This window comes from Gymnoscopelus braueri, assembly GCF_963280865.1.
Source record: "Gymnoscopelus braueri genome assembly, chromosome: 7".
Taxonomy (NCBI): Eukaryota; Metazoa; Chordata; class Actinopteri; order Myctophiformes; family Myctophidae; genus Gymnoscopelus; species Gymnoscopelus braueri.
The window spans coordinates 49160255-49174976 of NC_137608.1; the positions used below are offsets into that span (position 1 = coordinate 49160255).

The 14722-nt window shown below is 41.1% G+C and overlaps 1 protein-coding gene across 6 annotated transcripts in view; it reads left to right on the forward strand.

Moving 5' to 3' along the window:
- The window catches only part of wdfy3 (WD repeat and FYVE domain containing 3), a 195431-nt gene that overhangs the window by 107154 nt on the left and 73555 nt on the right, over positions 1-14722 (forward strand). For all 6 annotated transcript variants that reach the window (XM_080434107.1, XM_080434102.1, XM_080434104.1 and 3 more), the window contains 3 exons: positions 8327-8508; positions 10791-11022; positions 13646-13806. In XM_080434107.1, coding sequence (XP_080290233.1) covers positions 8327-8508; positions 10791-11022; positions 13646-13806 — 575 coding nt within the window. The remainder of the gene's footprint in view (positions 1-8326; positions 8509-10790; positions 11023-13645; positions 13807-14722) is intronic.

A 14722-nucleotide genomic window follows, 5' to 3' on the forward strand; every position in this document is an offset into this window, starting at 1 on the left:
GTAGCGATTTGCGTGATTTTTGGACTAAATCTGTAGGAGTACTGTCAAAAAATATGTTTTGCACAAATCGGCCTCCTGGTGGCGCTATAAAAGGGGCATGAGAAATATTTGGGGCAAAGGTTCTGAATTGGCATCCAGGGAGTGTGTGTGCACAGTTTCGCTGCGATCAAGCCAACGGTGCTGGAGATTAGCTGGTCACAGACGGACGGACGGACACACACACGGACACACGGACGGACGGACAGGGTGAAAAACATACTCTCTCGCCTCTCTCTCTCGGCCTGGCGGAGACAATTAACTTCAAACTTCGCAGACGCGCTGTGATTGGCTAGCGAGACGCGTGATGAAATTAATAATAATGTAAAAAATGTAAGCACGTCACTTCGCAGGACGTGCTGTGATTGGCTACCGAGATGCATGATGAAATTAATAACTCATAAATAGCACCGCTCACTTCACACTGGGTGTGATTTTTTTTCAAAGTATCATATTTGAAAATAGCTTAGGGCTGACAGTATCTCCTGTCATACTGTACCTTTGGACCATAACAAAGTCACATATAAATGCATCGCATCACAACAATCTTATTAGACTACAGTGCAATATGTAGCACTAGCATATGTATCTGTGCTGTGAACAAAACTATAACAATTCAGACTTTTTTCACATGCATGCTCTGCATTGCTATTATATTATACCAATAAATTGTCTTTTGTTCAAATGGTATAGTGTAGCCAAATGCAACCAGGTGTGGAAAAAGTGTCTCTCTACAAGAATCTAAATGAAATGTGATACAATTGAGAATGAAAACAACACAAGGAACAAGCAGTTAGGAATCCTTACAAATTCTACTGAAGAATTGCCTATCTTCCCAGGTTAATTGACCTGTCTGACCGATCAACTTGGTCTGTGTAGGCTATCGCAGAGGAAATGATGTTTCGAGTGGGACGTCTGTCTGTCCGTCTGTCTGTCTGTCCGTCTGTCCCTTGAATTCCCTGCACAGTAGCCTATACTCTGACAACTGGTACAACGGGTGCAACAGCTATACTCGACTCGAGGGTTTCGGGCGCAGTATCAGTTCTTCAAAAATATCTTTAAATCCACAAACTCCCCATTGAGATAACTGACGTTATTAATATAACGGCTGCATGTCTGTCTGTGTCCCTTTTGTGCCCATATATGGAGATCCCAGATGTCATCAAAATGATGTCATAGTGCTGACGTGACGTTACATCAGATGTAATTGTCCTTTTAAATGTCGTTATTGTATTTTCCAACACAACACCATTCAGCAACTTCTGGAAACAAATTGCCTTACCTTCTAACCACCTCTTCTGTGAATTAGTTGCACTGATTCACAAAGTGGTGCTGGTGTGTGAAATGTTTCACTGGACAGTACATCTGAAAGGAGGATATCCCTACCCAACTGCTGTGGTAGTCGGACACAAGCTGTACTCATTTGAAGGATGCGGTTACAAGAACAACAGTGGTCAGATTGATGTCCACATTTTCAACACAGTGTCTTTACGCTGGAGGAAGTTGCCCCCATGGACAGATGGAAGAGGAGATCATCACCTTGAGGTTCCCTGCGTGCGCTGGGGCCACACAGCTGTTCCTGTAGAAGATATTGTCTACATCTGGGGGGGATGTCCTTACTGCAACGTGCTTTATTCATTTGATGTTGACAACCACACATGGTCCAAACCTAATATTTCTGGTACTGTTCCAGAGGGGAGGAGCGACCACTCAGCCTGTGTCTTGAAGAAGGTCATGTATATCTATGGAGGACACACTAATGACATCTACAAGTTGGACATCTACAAGTTGGACATCACCACAATGGTCTGGTCTTTAATTAACACCACAGGCACTCCATCAGCTGTTTCATTACAACACTCTGCCACCATCATTGGGACAAAGATTTTTGTATTTGGGGGCTATCCGGACCACAACAACATCAGAGTGTTTGACACAGAGACCAACTGCTGGCTGAAAACGCCTTCTGCACAGCATCTTGCAGAAGGACGCAGGGATCATTCAGCCTTTGCCTACAATGGAGAGCTGTACATATTGGGTGGATACAACTCAAAGCAGCACTTCAATGATGTGTGGAAATTCAATCCACAGACCTTCTCATGGAGGAAGGTTGAGCCCAAAGGGAAAGCCCCGTGTTGGATGTATTTGATGGCTTGTTGCAAGGTGGGAGAACTCATCCTCTTTGGAGGATCCCACACACCTGATGACCTGTATATCTTAGATTTAAGTCCAACACTGAAAACACTATGCAAGCTAGCAGTTATTCAGTACAGTGTGGAGCAGTCTGAACTCCCACATGACATCAGGTGGGAACTGGCTGTCATGACTGCCAACAAAAAAGATACAAACGGTGATCCCACTATAAATAAATAGACATATAAACAAATTGATGAATAAACTAGAAAAAGTGCTCCTCGGAGCACAGGTCTCCGCCAGTTCAGGTAGGCTATTGTGGCCTCCTGGTGGCGCTATAATAGGCCAATGTGAAAAGGTTGGCATTAGTTCTTTGGCCTTGACAATCGGACACTGACTCAATTCATGATTTGAGGCATTCTGTTAAAAACATTTGTTTTGCTAAATTAGACCTGCTGGTGGCGCTATAACAGGCCAATGTTAAAACGGTGGCATTTGTTCCTCAACATAGTGTGAATGTGCATGCAAAGTTTGACCGCAATCGGACGGTGCGTTCATGATTTGCGGAATTTTGTTCAAAACAAGCCAATAATGCAAACTTTAGATGTCAATCTTAGCTAAACAGGATGGAATATGAAAAATCAAACACATTGCGTGAAATTTGGATAAAATTGGAAGGAGTAGTATAAAATTATGTGTTTTACATAAGTCGGCCTCCTGGTGGCGCTATAAAAGGCAAATGTGAAAAACGCAGGGCAAAGGTTTTTCCTTGGCCTCTAGGGAGTGTGATTACAAAGTTTTACACAGATCGGTGCAGTTATAGGTAAAAACACAAAACGGCCTGTTATAGCGCCACCATGAGGCTGATTTGAAAATTTTCAAATGGTATTTCTTCCTCGGCCTAATGGGAATGTGCTTGCAAAATTTCACGGAAATTGCATGCTGTGTTCATGATTTGAGGCATTTTGTTCAAAACGGAGCACTCCTGCAAACTTTGGAAGACATTTTTAGCCAATCAGGATGGAATATGAAAAATCTGAAAGACCCGTTTCTTTTAATGACTATAGAGATATAGTGTACCGATTTGCGTGATTTTTGGACAAGATCTGTAGGAGTACTGTCAAAAAATATATTTTGCACTAATCGGCCTCCTGGTGGCGCTATAACGCCAAAAAAAAATGTGGGGCAGAGGTTCTGAATTGGCATCCAGGGAGTGTGTGTGCACAGTGGCGCTGTGATCAAGCCAACGTGGGCAGAGATTAGCTGGTCACAGACGGACGGACACACACACACACACACACACACGGACGGACGGACGGACGGGGTGGAAAACATACTCTCTCGCCATGCCTTTCGGCCTGGCGGAGACAATAATCCTCCTAACTAGACTGGAGAGATGTGTGTTCAGTTTGGGTTTAAGAGAAAACATAGCACTGATTTATGTATTTATGCCTTAAAGGGTTAGTTCAGATTTTGAGTATTTTCTGTAGGAAATACTTACCATTAATGTAGTGGTTGCAAAGGTATTAATTGATTGCCCGAGTCCCGTGGTCAGAGTTATGGTCCGTTTCTGATAAATATGAAGTAGTTCCGGTACTATTTTTTGTGTCATATATTTTGTGCGTGAGTAGGCTGCCGCGGCGCAGTGATTCTGGACACAAACATTAGTACCATGTGACAGAGGTGTCGAAATTGAACGAAACCTGCTCTATATGGTAGAAATAGGTCTACAATACAAATGACGCTAGTTTTTTAAATTAATTTATTTTTAATGAGCGGCCCCCACCAAATCTACTAATCTACCGGAACTACTTCATATTTATCAGAAACGGACCATAACTCTGACCACAGGACTCGGGCAATCAATTAATACCTTTGCAACCACTACATTAATGGTAAGTATTTCCTGCAGAAAATACTCAAAAAATCTGAACTAACCCTTCAAAGGAGATAGTTGCCAAATACAGAAACCAGAATTCTACTGTATTTTTGTGCTTTATTGATTCTTCTAGAGCATTTGATGCTAAATTATTTATGAAATTGATCGATCGAGGTGTTCCAAAATACTTAGTTAGAATACGAGTCTTTTGATATGCCCGTCAGACGTTTCAGGTAAAATGGGGCCAATGACATTTCTGAACCATTCCATGTCAGTAAATGGGTGGAATTTGATCCCCTATGTTGTTTAATGTTGTGGATGACCTGTCAAAACAGTTGAATGGGTGCAAGGGTGACTCTGTTGTCAATCATCTTATGTATGCTGATGATTATTTGGTCCATACAGTGCTGGGCTTCAACAATTATTGAAGATCTGCAAACATTATGGTAAAGATTTTGTAACATAATGACCGTGAGAAGCAGAGAGGACAGGAAGTTATCTTTCCCTGCTTTTCAATTGTATGATAGTCCTCTCATAATGTAATCTACAAGGAAATAAAATACCTTGGTCATGTCCTCACTGATGATTTGATGGATGACAGAGATATTATTTATCCACAGACGATGTTGTAAGGTTTATGGACAGGCAGTGGTAGAAAAAGTACTCAAATGTTTTACTTAAGTAAAAGTATCAATACTGCAATGAAGAATTACCCTGTTACAAGTAAAAGTCCCAAATTCTAAATTTACTTGAGTAAAAGTACAAAAGTATTGGTATCAAATTGTACTTACAGTACCAAAAGTAAAAGTACTAAAATGTTGATAACTACAAGCTTACAACGCGTCGCATCGTGAATCGCGACACGTTGTGAGCTTGTAGATCGGCTATTTTCAAATAGCCTAGGTATAAAATAGGGCTAAAGTGGTAAATGTATGTTTTATAATGTAATAATTTATATCTGCAAAGAAAACTAGTTAGTAGTAACTAAAGTTTTCAAATAATTGTAGTGGAGTAAAAGTACAATATTTGCCTCTGAGATGTAGTGGAGTAGCAGTAAAAGTTACTGATAATTAGAAATACAAAAGAACCTCCAAATTTTACTTAAGTACAGTACTTGAGTAAATGTACTTAGTTACTTTACACCACTGTTCACAGGCCAATATGCTGCTCCGGAAACTTTCAATGCGTTCTGTTGACAAGTGTTCACTGTTCAGAGCCTATATGTCACACCTCTGTATACGCCTGTTTCCTAGGCTGTGTGTTTTCCACTTCCTGTCGATTTCATTGGATATCATTGGTCATCTGACCAGTTTCATTGGATTTCATTGGATCAAATCGACAGGAAGTGGAAAACACACAGCCTAGGAAACGGGTGAATACGCCTCATCTCTGGCATCTGTCCAGGCAGGGTGAGGAGTATGCAGAGGCTCAGAGTGGCTTATGATGATGCTATGAGGTTGTTGATCCACATTCCCAGATGGCACAGTGCCAGTCAATTGTTTGTGTCCGCTGGTGTGCCTACATGTGATGTCATTTTTAACACATTCACTGCCAGGGGCTTTCTGATGCTGGCAGGTATAGCTTCTGCCAGCATGTTTTAAGCATTCTGACACTTTTTTCCAAGAACCACATAATATTTATCTCCAGTATGATCGATCCCCTGATGGTTGCTATTAATCACGGAGGGTTTCACTGTGCTTCCGCGAAGAAGAAAAAAATGTCATTGCGACCTCCCGTTCTCTTGTTATATCTAGTTGAAAATAGCATGTTTTGCCAAAAATACATAGTAAAACACAGGAGCCGAGATACAGAATATTTCCCAAATACTTGAACCAGGAAGTGAATGAAAAACGGGGGAAAAAAATAATCTATATTATTATTATTATTATTTTATTTGAAATGACAGAGATCTCCGTCAATGGCAGGGAATGTGTTAAGACAGTTGATGTGTCTGAGAACAGCATCCTAGAGGCTTTAACCAGCCCTATGAGAAGCTGTTTTACACACGTCTACACATCCATATATATCATTTGATAAGTAGATTGGCTATTTTCAGCTAAATGTATTTGGTCTAAAGGGGAAAAGGAGCAATTTTTTGTGTTTCTTGGTAAATTAATGCCCTACTTGATCATACTACAGTGTCACAAAAAAAAGCATCAAAAGTAGCAGATCTACAAGCTCGAAACGTTACTGTTACTTTAGCTATTTTTGAATCCTGAAAAGTAACACATGTTAACACATTGACTGCCCGAATTATTTCAGATTTTTATCTGTTGCCTGCCAGAGATTTTTCATTGAAAAAAAAAAAGTACTCAGTAGCCGAGATACATAATTTTTAAGTTTTAAGTTAACAAGGAAGTGGATAGGAGTCTAAATCTTCAAAAAAATCATATCTCCTTGGTCTTTGGGTTAAATAAAAAAAAAAAAAGTAAAACAAAAATTATTATTATTATTTTTTAACGCAGATCTGCGTTCTTGGCAGCCCACGGATTTATTAAAAATAGAACGCATATATGCGTTCTTGGCAGTCAATGTGTTAATACTGCTGATAGGGCTTTTGTGATATTGTCCTTCATTGTTGATCTTTAGTTATCGGGTCGCTACTCCTAGCCATACCCTACCGTACTTTTCTTTCCTCTGTATCTGTACTCTAACTGCTGTGCTGACTCTGGCGACTGAATTTACCCCCCGCGGGACCAATAAAGGTCGGTCTATATAATGTCTGTCGGAGGTTCAGCAGAGAGACGAGGACGTCAGCGCCGATTGTCACCCATTAGCCTGATTTATAAGTTGTCATACGGCAGTGTCGCACACCAGCAGTGGTGTAAAGTAACTAAGTACATTTACTCAAGTACTGTACTTGAGTAAAATTTTGAGTTACTTTTGCTTTACTGGAGTATTTCCAATTTTCAGTACTTTTACTTCTACTCCACTACATCTCAGAGGCAAATATTGTGCTTTTACTCCACTACAATTATTTGAAAACTTTAGTTACTTTGCAATTATCAATTATTATATTATAAAACCTACATTAACCACTTTAGCCCTATTTTATACCTAGGCTATTTGAAAATAGCAGATCTACAAGCTCACAACGCGTCGCGATGCGACGCGTTGTGAGCTTGTCGATCGGCTATTTTCAAACATTTTAGTACTTTTACTTTTGGTACTTTACGTACATTTTGATACCTATACTTTTGTACTTCTCCATTGCAGTATTGATACTTTTACTTAAGTAAAACATTTAGAGTACTTTTTTCACCACTGGAGCTTATAGATCGTCTATTTACAGCGCGCGACACCGCCATACCACGGGGGCACAGGCTAAGAAGCAGTTTCCCCCACTCACATCGCTCCATCCCAGGATTAGCAACCCTGCATAATTCAGCAGCCACGTCTCTGCCACTTAAATAATTGAGTTGAAAAAACATCTTCACAGTTGACATCCTAAAGATTCTCTGCACTGTGTATATTCATTCCATATTCCCTTTACATTCACAGGCCACAAAATTAAGCCTCAATCAATACAAGGCGTACACTATATGGTTTTGGGGTTTGTTTAGTTGTTTTTTTTACCCAGAGCTGACGTCATCACATTCCAGATCAAATTTGACAGAACAGCCCACAAACACTTTGCTTTATTTATGCCATTTGATCTATCAAACAGCACACATGAAGGCATGAAAGAACATAATTTTAACCCATTCAATCCGGGAACGTATATCTGTCATTTTTAGATTTCTTTGGGCTATTCAAAAATAGCAGATCTACAAGCTCATATAGCTCATAGCTCAAGCTCATATGTGCCGCGCTATGAGCTTGTAGATCTGCTATTTTTGAAAAATCGTGAAACTCTGTGGAAGTCTTTCAATATATATATTTCTTTAAACAAACATTTGTAAAATATTTAGTTCCAGGGACCCCCAGAATTAAAGATCTGAGTTAAAAATGTTCGCTTTAAAAAATATATATATTCAAAGATTTGCACACATTTTCACGATAAAAAAAAAATAGCAGATCTAATGCCACATTAGATCTGCTATGAGCTTGTATATCTGCTATTTTTAAATAGCCAAATAAATCTTTAAATGACACAGATGCGTTCCCTTCCTGGTCTTTATGGGTTAAGATACAGTCTTGTGTGTGTGTGTGTGTGTGTGTGTGTGTGTGTGTGTGTGTGAACACCTCAAGAGTTGCTTCACTTGTGCTCAAGGCCCTTGCTCAGTTGTGTGTGTGTGTCATTAGATTGACTCAGCATCTCTCTCTCCCTCTCCCCAGCGGACGAGTCGAGCGAGGAGGCGTCCTTCTACGAGATCCTGCCGTGCTGCGCCCGTTTCCGCTGTGGCGAGCTGATCGCGGAGGGACAGTGGCACCACCTGGTGCTGGTGATGAGCAAAGGCATGCTGAAGAACAGCATGGCCACGCTGTACCTGGACAGCCAGCTGGTCAGCACGGTCAAGGTAAAGGTTGCACCGTGCGGGGCGGGACCCCCAGTTTGATATCGTTGCTGTCGGGGCAGAAACCAGCGAACCCCATTTTGACGCTTTTGCATTTTTCTCTCCATAAATCAGTGCTATTGAACACCCTTCACGTCTGTGTGTTGGTAAAAAAAAAATATTGAACCAATGAAAAGTATTAAAAGGCGCTTCTGACAAAACCAGCTAACTCCATTGGATCCTCAAACTTTCTGCTAAACCAGCTAACTCCACCAAAGAGGGGTGGAGTTGGCTGGTTTTTGCTAACTCCAGGCTCCACCCCCTTTTGACCTCCAACCTCATTGTGAGCTTGGAGGTCCACTCAGCTGTTCTTATCAATGATGAACAAAACCTCCTAACTACACTTCTTGTTGAGTTTTAGTCATTTCCTGAAGAAAGAACATTTTGGAGTTAGCTGGTTTCTGCCCGACGCCAGAGATATACATTAGGCCACTGACCCCCATTTAATACATTTTTCTTTAAATCTCTGGAACCCCAATTTGCACCGTAAAATCCTCAGTCCCACCGAGAGGACGTAGTAGAGCCCTCCGTCCTACTCCCTCCGCCCAACGCTCCCCGCAGACAGGTGCGGAGAGTTTGAGAAAAGTTTGAGAAGCACTGCTCTACACCCTCCCCAAAACAGTAGCAGTGATAGGGGCTAGGTGGAGGAATTTGCATAACGATGAGAAGAATGAAAATATATATTTTTACAGTAGACTGCCAGCAGTGTGTGTGTTTGTGTGGGTGTGGGTGTGTGCATGCGGTAGCAGTGGTGTGTGTGTCTGTGTGTCTGTGTGTGTGTTGTGGCTTGGTGACAGCAGATTCTCTTCAGATCAGATGCATACAGTAGAGTGTACCGCAAGTCACCACTTCCCCCCCCCACAAGCTCCTGACACCCACACACAGGAAACACCAAGGCCTGGAGCACACACACACACACACACACACACACACACACACACACACACACACACACACACACACACACACACACACACACACACACACACACACACACACACACACACACACACACACACACACACACACACACACACACACACCACACATTTGTCAGTTGGGTTTCTACCTACCCATGGTGGTTGGAATTACCATAATGTTTTTGGAAATGCATTGTTTAAAAATTGTGGGATCCCTGTTACCTACTTGTTCATTTATTATTTGAATTAAAAAAAAGTGAATTGTTATATTGTACATCTTTTAGATCTTTGTTGCTGCTGTGTACCTTGCAACATCCTGCTCAGTGGTGTAAAGTAACTAAGTACATTTACTCAAGTACTGTACTTAAGTACAGTTTTGAGGTATTTTTTAACTTTACTGGAGTATTTCCAATGTTCAGTACTTTTACTTCTACTCCACTACATCTCAAAGGAAAATATAGTACTTTTACTCCACTCCAATTATTTGAAAACTTTAGTTACTAGTTACTCTGTAGATTCAGATGATTATTATAAAACATACATTAACCACTTCAGCCCCATATACATTTCTGCCATTTGAAAATAGCTGATCTACAAGCTCACTCGCTCGACGCATTGTGAGCTTGTAGATCTGCTATTTTCAAAAGATTTTTATACATTTGAAAACATGTGTAATGGGACATTCTGCGTAACGAGTACTTTCTACTTTTGGTACTTTTAGTACATTTTTATACCAATACTTTTGCACTTTCACTCGAGTCATTTTTTAATTCCGGACTTTCACTTGTAACAGAGTATTTCTACATTGCAGTATTGATGCTTTTCATTAAGACCTGGAATTGTGTCATTTTTAGATTTGAGCTAAAAAGCATTATTTTGCACTTTGGCTATTCAAAAATAGCAGATATACAAGCTCATAGCGCGGCACCGAGTGCCGCGCTATGAGCTTGTAGATCTGCTATTTTTGAAAAATCGTGAAAATGTGTGCAAATCTTTGAATATAAATATTTTTAAAGCGAACATTTTTAACTCAAATCTTTGCTTCTGGGGGTCCCTGGAACAAAATATTTTGATGGGGGTCCGCAGCCAAATACATATAATTTTGGGGGTCCTTGACATGAAAAAGATTGAGCACCACTGATATAGAAACATAGGTTTTTCAGAAAACTGTTGAGATTTAGGAGACATGTAGAATCGGCTTCAGGTCTTAATGGGTTAAGTGAAATAATGGAGTACTTTTTCCACCACTGATCCTGCTGGACTTGACCTCTCTCTCTCTCTCTCTCTCTCCCTCTCTCTCTCTCTCTCTCTCTCTCTCTCTCATAGCTCCATTACGTGCACAGCGCTCCGGGGGGCTCCAGCTCCGCCAACCCCCCCGTGGTGAGCACGGTGTACGGCTACGTGGGCACGCCGCCCGCCCAGCGCCAGGTCTCCACCTTGGTGTGGCGCCTGGGGCCCACCCACTTCCTGGAAGAGGTGCTGCCCGCCGCCAGCGTGGCGGCCGTCTACGAGCTGGGCCCCAACTACGTGGGCAGCTTCCAGGCCGTCTACCTGCCATGTGAGTCAAAGTCATTCTATAAGCCTGGTCACCTTTATTTATACAGTACTGTGATTCTCAACCTTTTCTTTATGTTAACCCTTTAAGACCGGGAACGCATCTCTGTGTCATTGCATTGATTTATTTGGCTATTCAAAAAATAGCAGATATACAAGCTCGTAGCGCGGCACCGAGTGCCGCGCTACGAGCTTGTAGATCTTCTATTTTTGGGGGGGAAAAACATTTTTTTTGACAAATCTTTGCATATGTATATTTTTCAAAGCGAAACATTTTTAACATTACATTACATTACATTACATTACAGTCATTTAGCAGACGCTTTTATCCAAAGCGACTTACAATAAGTGCATTCAACATAGGTAGGGAACGAAACTACTAATCACCAGAAGTCTTAAGTGCATTTTCTGCAAAAACAAGCAACCAAGAGTATACCTAGCGTAGGTAGGTAAGGTAAAAGTGCATTATATCAGCTACCTATTTCCTTAAACAGATGAGACAAAAATAGCAAAATCAAATAACAAATAAGTGTATCGACTAAACAAGATCCAATAAAACAATACAACAATAAAACAAGCGTTCGTACAACTAGTTAACAACGACTAGTTAACTGATTTGAGTTAACTAGTTAACTCAAATCTTTGCTTCTGGGGGTCCCTGGAACAACATATTTTGAGATGGGGGGTCCACGGCCAAATGCATATCATTTTGGGGGTCCTTGACAGGGAAAAAGTTTGAGAACCACTGATTATACTGGCTTTTGCACACATTTTCATGATTAAAAAAAAAATAGCGGATATACAAGCTCATAGCGCAAAGAAATCTAAAAATGACACGGATTCTTTCCCGGTCTAAGGACCCCCCATGTATGATATCGTCGCTGTCAGGCAGAAACCTTTAATAATTTTTGTGTTTTGTTCGTGAATTAACGTCCTACTTGATCATACTACAGCGTCACGCAACAGCATCAAAAGTAGCAGATCTACAAGCTCAAAACGCAGCGCGAGGCGACGCATCGTGCTGTGTTTCGGGAAAGTCCAAATCTCAAGGCTCACCTGTATAATACTGTATTCATAGCCAAACATAACAACAGGCTCTATGCACAGCGGCGCTTTGGAAAGAAATCGGGCGGCTTTCTTACTTCCTTCACATGTAGATGTAACTATATATTAGGCAAGATATCTTGCTCTGATCATCAAAATAGCCTCCTCGTTGACTTTGTACAGGGAAACGGCTCTCAAAGTCACTCTTGTCACATAAACGAACTCAAACGAAGCAGATTTTGCCAATATAAAACTACACAGCCGTAACCTATCAACCATTGAGCTTTAATGTGGGACCGTAGCCTTTTCCAGAGTCTAGTGACGTTTTTTTAACCTTTGGCGCTTTGAACCTTTGATGCGCTCCGGAGGAGGAGGTGTCTTTGAACTTGAGGCACACAAACTTAGGTGCACTTGACTGCACTGCAGCAAGACTTTAATTCTCTATAGGGGCCGCAACTGTCACTTATCGTAGCCATTATTTTATCCATTACTTTTTCTATTAATTGAATTTGAGAAGTATGTTTTTTTTCTTCCAATCATTGTTTCAAATGTTCAATGTGAGCAAAGAGAATTATTTTAACAGTGGGAAAACCGCCACCGCTCCTTGCTTTACCAGATGGCTTAATGAGTTTGTGTCTCTGATACACCTGGAGAGGCTGCGTTGCAACAAACAGGACAGTCTGGCAACATTTTAATATCGTTGCTGTCCGGCAGGAACCAGCTAACTCCATTTTTCCGCTTTTGCATTTTTTTTCTGTGTGTTATATAAAATATAAAAAAAATAAAATATTGAACCAATGAAAAGTATTAAAAAGTGCTTCTGACAAAAGCAGCTAACTCCATTGGATCCTCAAACTTTCTGCTAGAACATCTAAGTCCACCAAAGGGAGGTGGAGTTACTGTAGCTGCTTTTGCTGACTCCAGGCTCCACCCCCTTTTGACCTCCAACCTCATTGTGAGCTTGGAGGTCCATTCAGCTGTTCTTATCAATGATGAACAAAACCTCCTAACTCCACTTTTTGTTTTGTTTTTGTCATTTCCTGAAAAATGAACATTGCTGCCGGACAGCATAGATATATATATATGGGGTCCTATCACGACTCATCTCGACTCTGTGTGACTGCACAGTTTTTTTTACAAACTCAATTATTAATGTGTCCAACTGTAGTGTGGTCTGTTGTACTCTGTCTGCCTATACATTACCTCATTAAGATAGGTTAATTACTCATGCTTATACATTATAGTCTGGTGTTTGTTTGTCTTGTTGTGTCTTGTTGATGTCTTGTCTTATAAAAAATCTATAAAAATTAATATTAAAAAAGAAATTGTTTAAAATGTTTTACACTAATGAACGTAAAATAATCTAATAGATTTGGTTATAGTTGACTAAATACATTAGTCCGATTAACCACTTACAGGTGTCATACAAAAATAGTGAAAATAGCTGATGTGTAAGCTTGTAGAGCTGCTATTTTCACAATTTCAGAAAATCGATTGATATATATATATATCTTTAAATCTCTCCCTACTCTCTTTTCTTTCAATCCATCCCCCCTTCCTTCTGTCTGTCTCCGTCTCCCCAGGTAAAGACTCTAAGGTGGAGGCTGTGCCTCCGTCCCCCGTGGCTCTAGTCCCAGAAGAGAAGGTGTCGTTCAGTCTGTACGCCGTGTCTGTGTCCGCCCTCACTGTGGCCAAGATCAGGAAGGTGTACAACAAACTGGACAGCAAGGCCATCGCCAAGCAGGTTTGGTAGCAAATACATGAGCATACGCACACAATAGGCTCAATAGGCTCTATTGAAAATAAATTGGGTCTCTTCTTACTTCCTTCACAGGTGATACTAATTAAGGCTCTGTTCCATTCTGGTCATAAACAGAGTCAGGGTGCTGATATTGTTGCATGTCGACTCACTGGAAACATTCTGCTACACCAGTGGGTCTCAAAGTGTGGTCCAGGGACCCTCATGGTTCGTTGAGGGGTTTCCAAATGGCCCCTTACGGGTGTGTAACTCTGAGAGTGTACAAATGGAACCAAATGGACCCGTAAGGGTCCATTTGGTTCCATTTGTACACTCTCAAGAGTTATGAGGGTCCTTGAAATTAAAAGGTTTGAGAACCCATGTGCTACACTAAATAGAACAGAGCCTGCATTAGTATCATTGATAACACCTGTGAAGGAAGTAAGGAAGAGGCCCAATTTCTTTGCAATATGACTGCTGTGCATAAAGCCTATAGAGAGACACCAACACAGTTTCGGGGCAAGCCACTATAATAATGTAAAACCAAAAGGTAGACCTTAATTAATCCCCGGGGAGGGGGAGGAATATGGCCCCCAGCTTCACCCAGCTGATGGCTGCTCAGGTGGTCATCGTGAGTGCTCGGGGATGGGGGGGTAAGTGTTGTGCTCAGGGACACTGCGACACTTATACTGAGCGAACTAGTAAACTTTGATTACCAGATGGTCCCCCCCCATAGCTAGCTAAGCAAGTTACTTAATAAAAGAAGACGGCTACATAGAAGCTACTTTATATACCGTGGTGCGGTGTAAAGTGTGGTTTGTAATGTGGCTGAGGACATGTTATGACATTTATAAAACGCATAACTGTGTAAAAGTTACAAATGGGTGGAGGTGGAGAATTCTCTCTTTGGTGTGTTCTACAT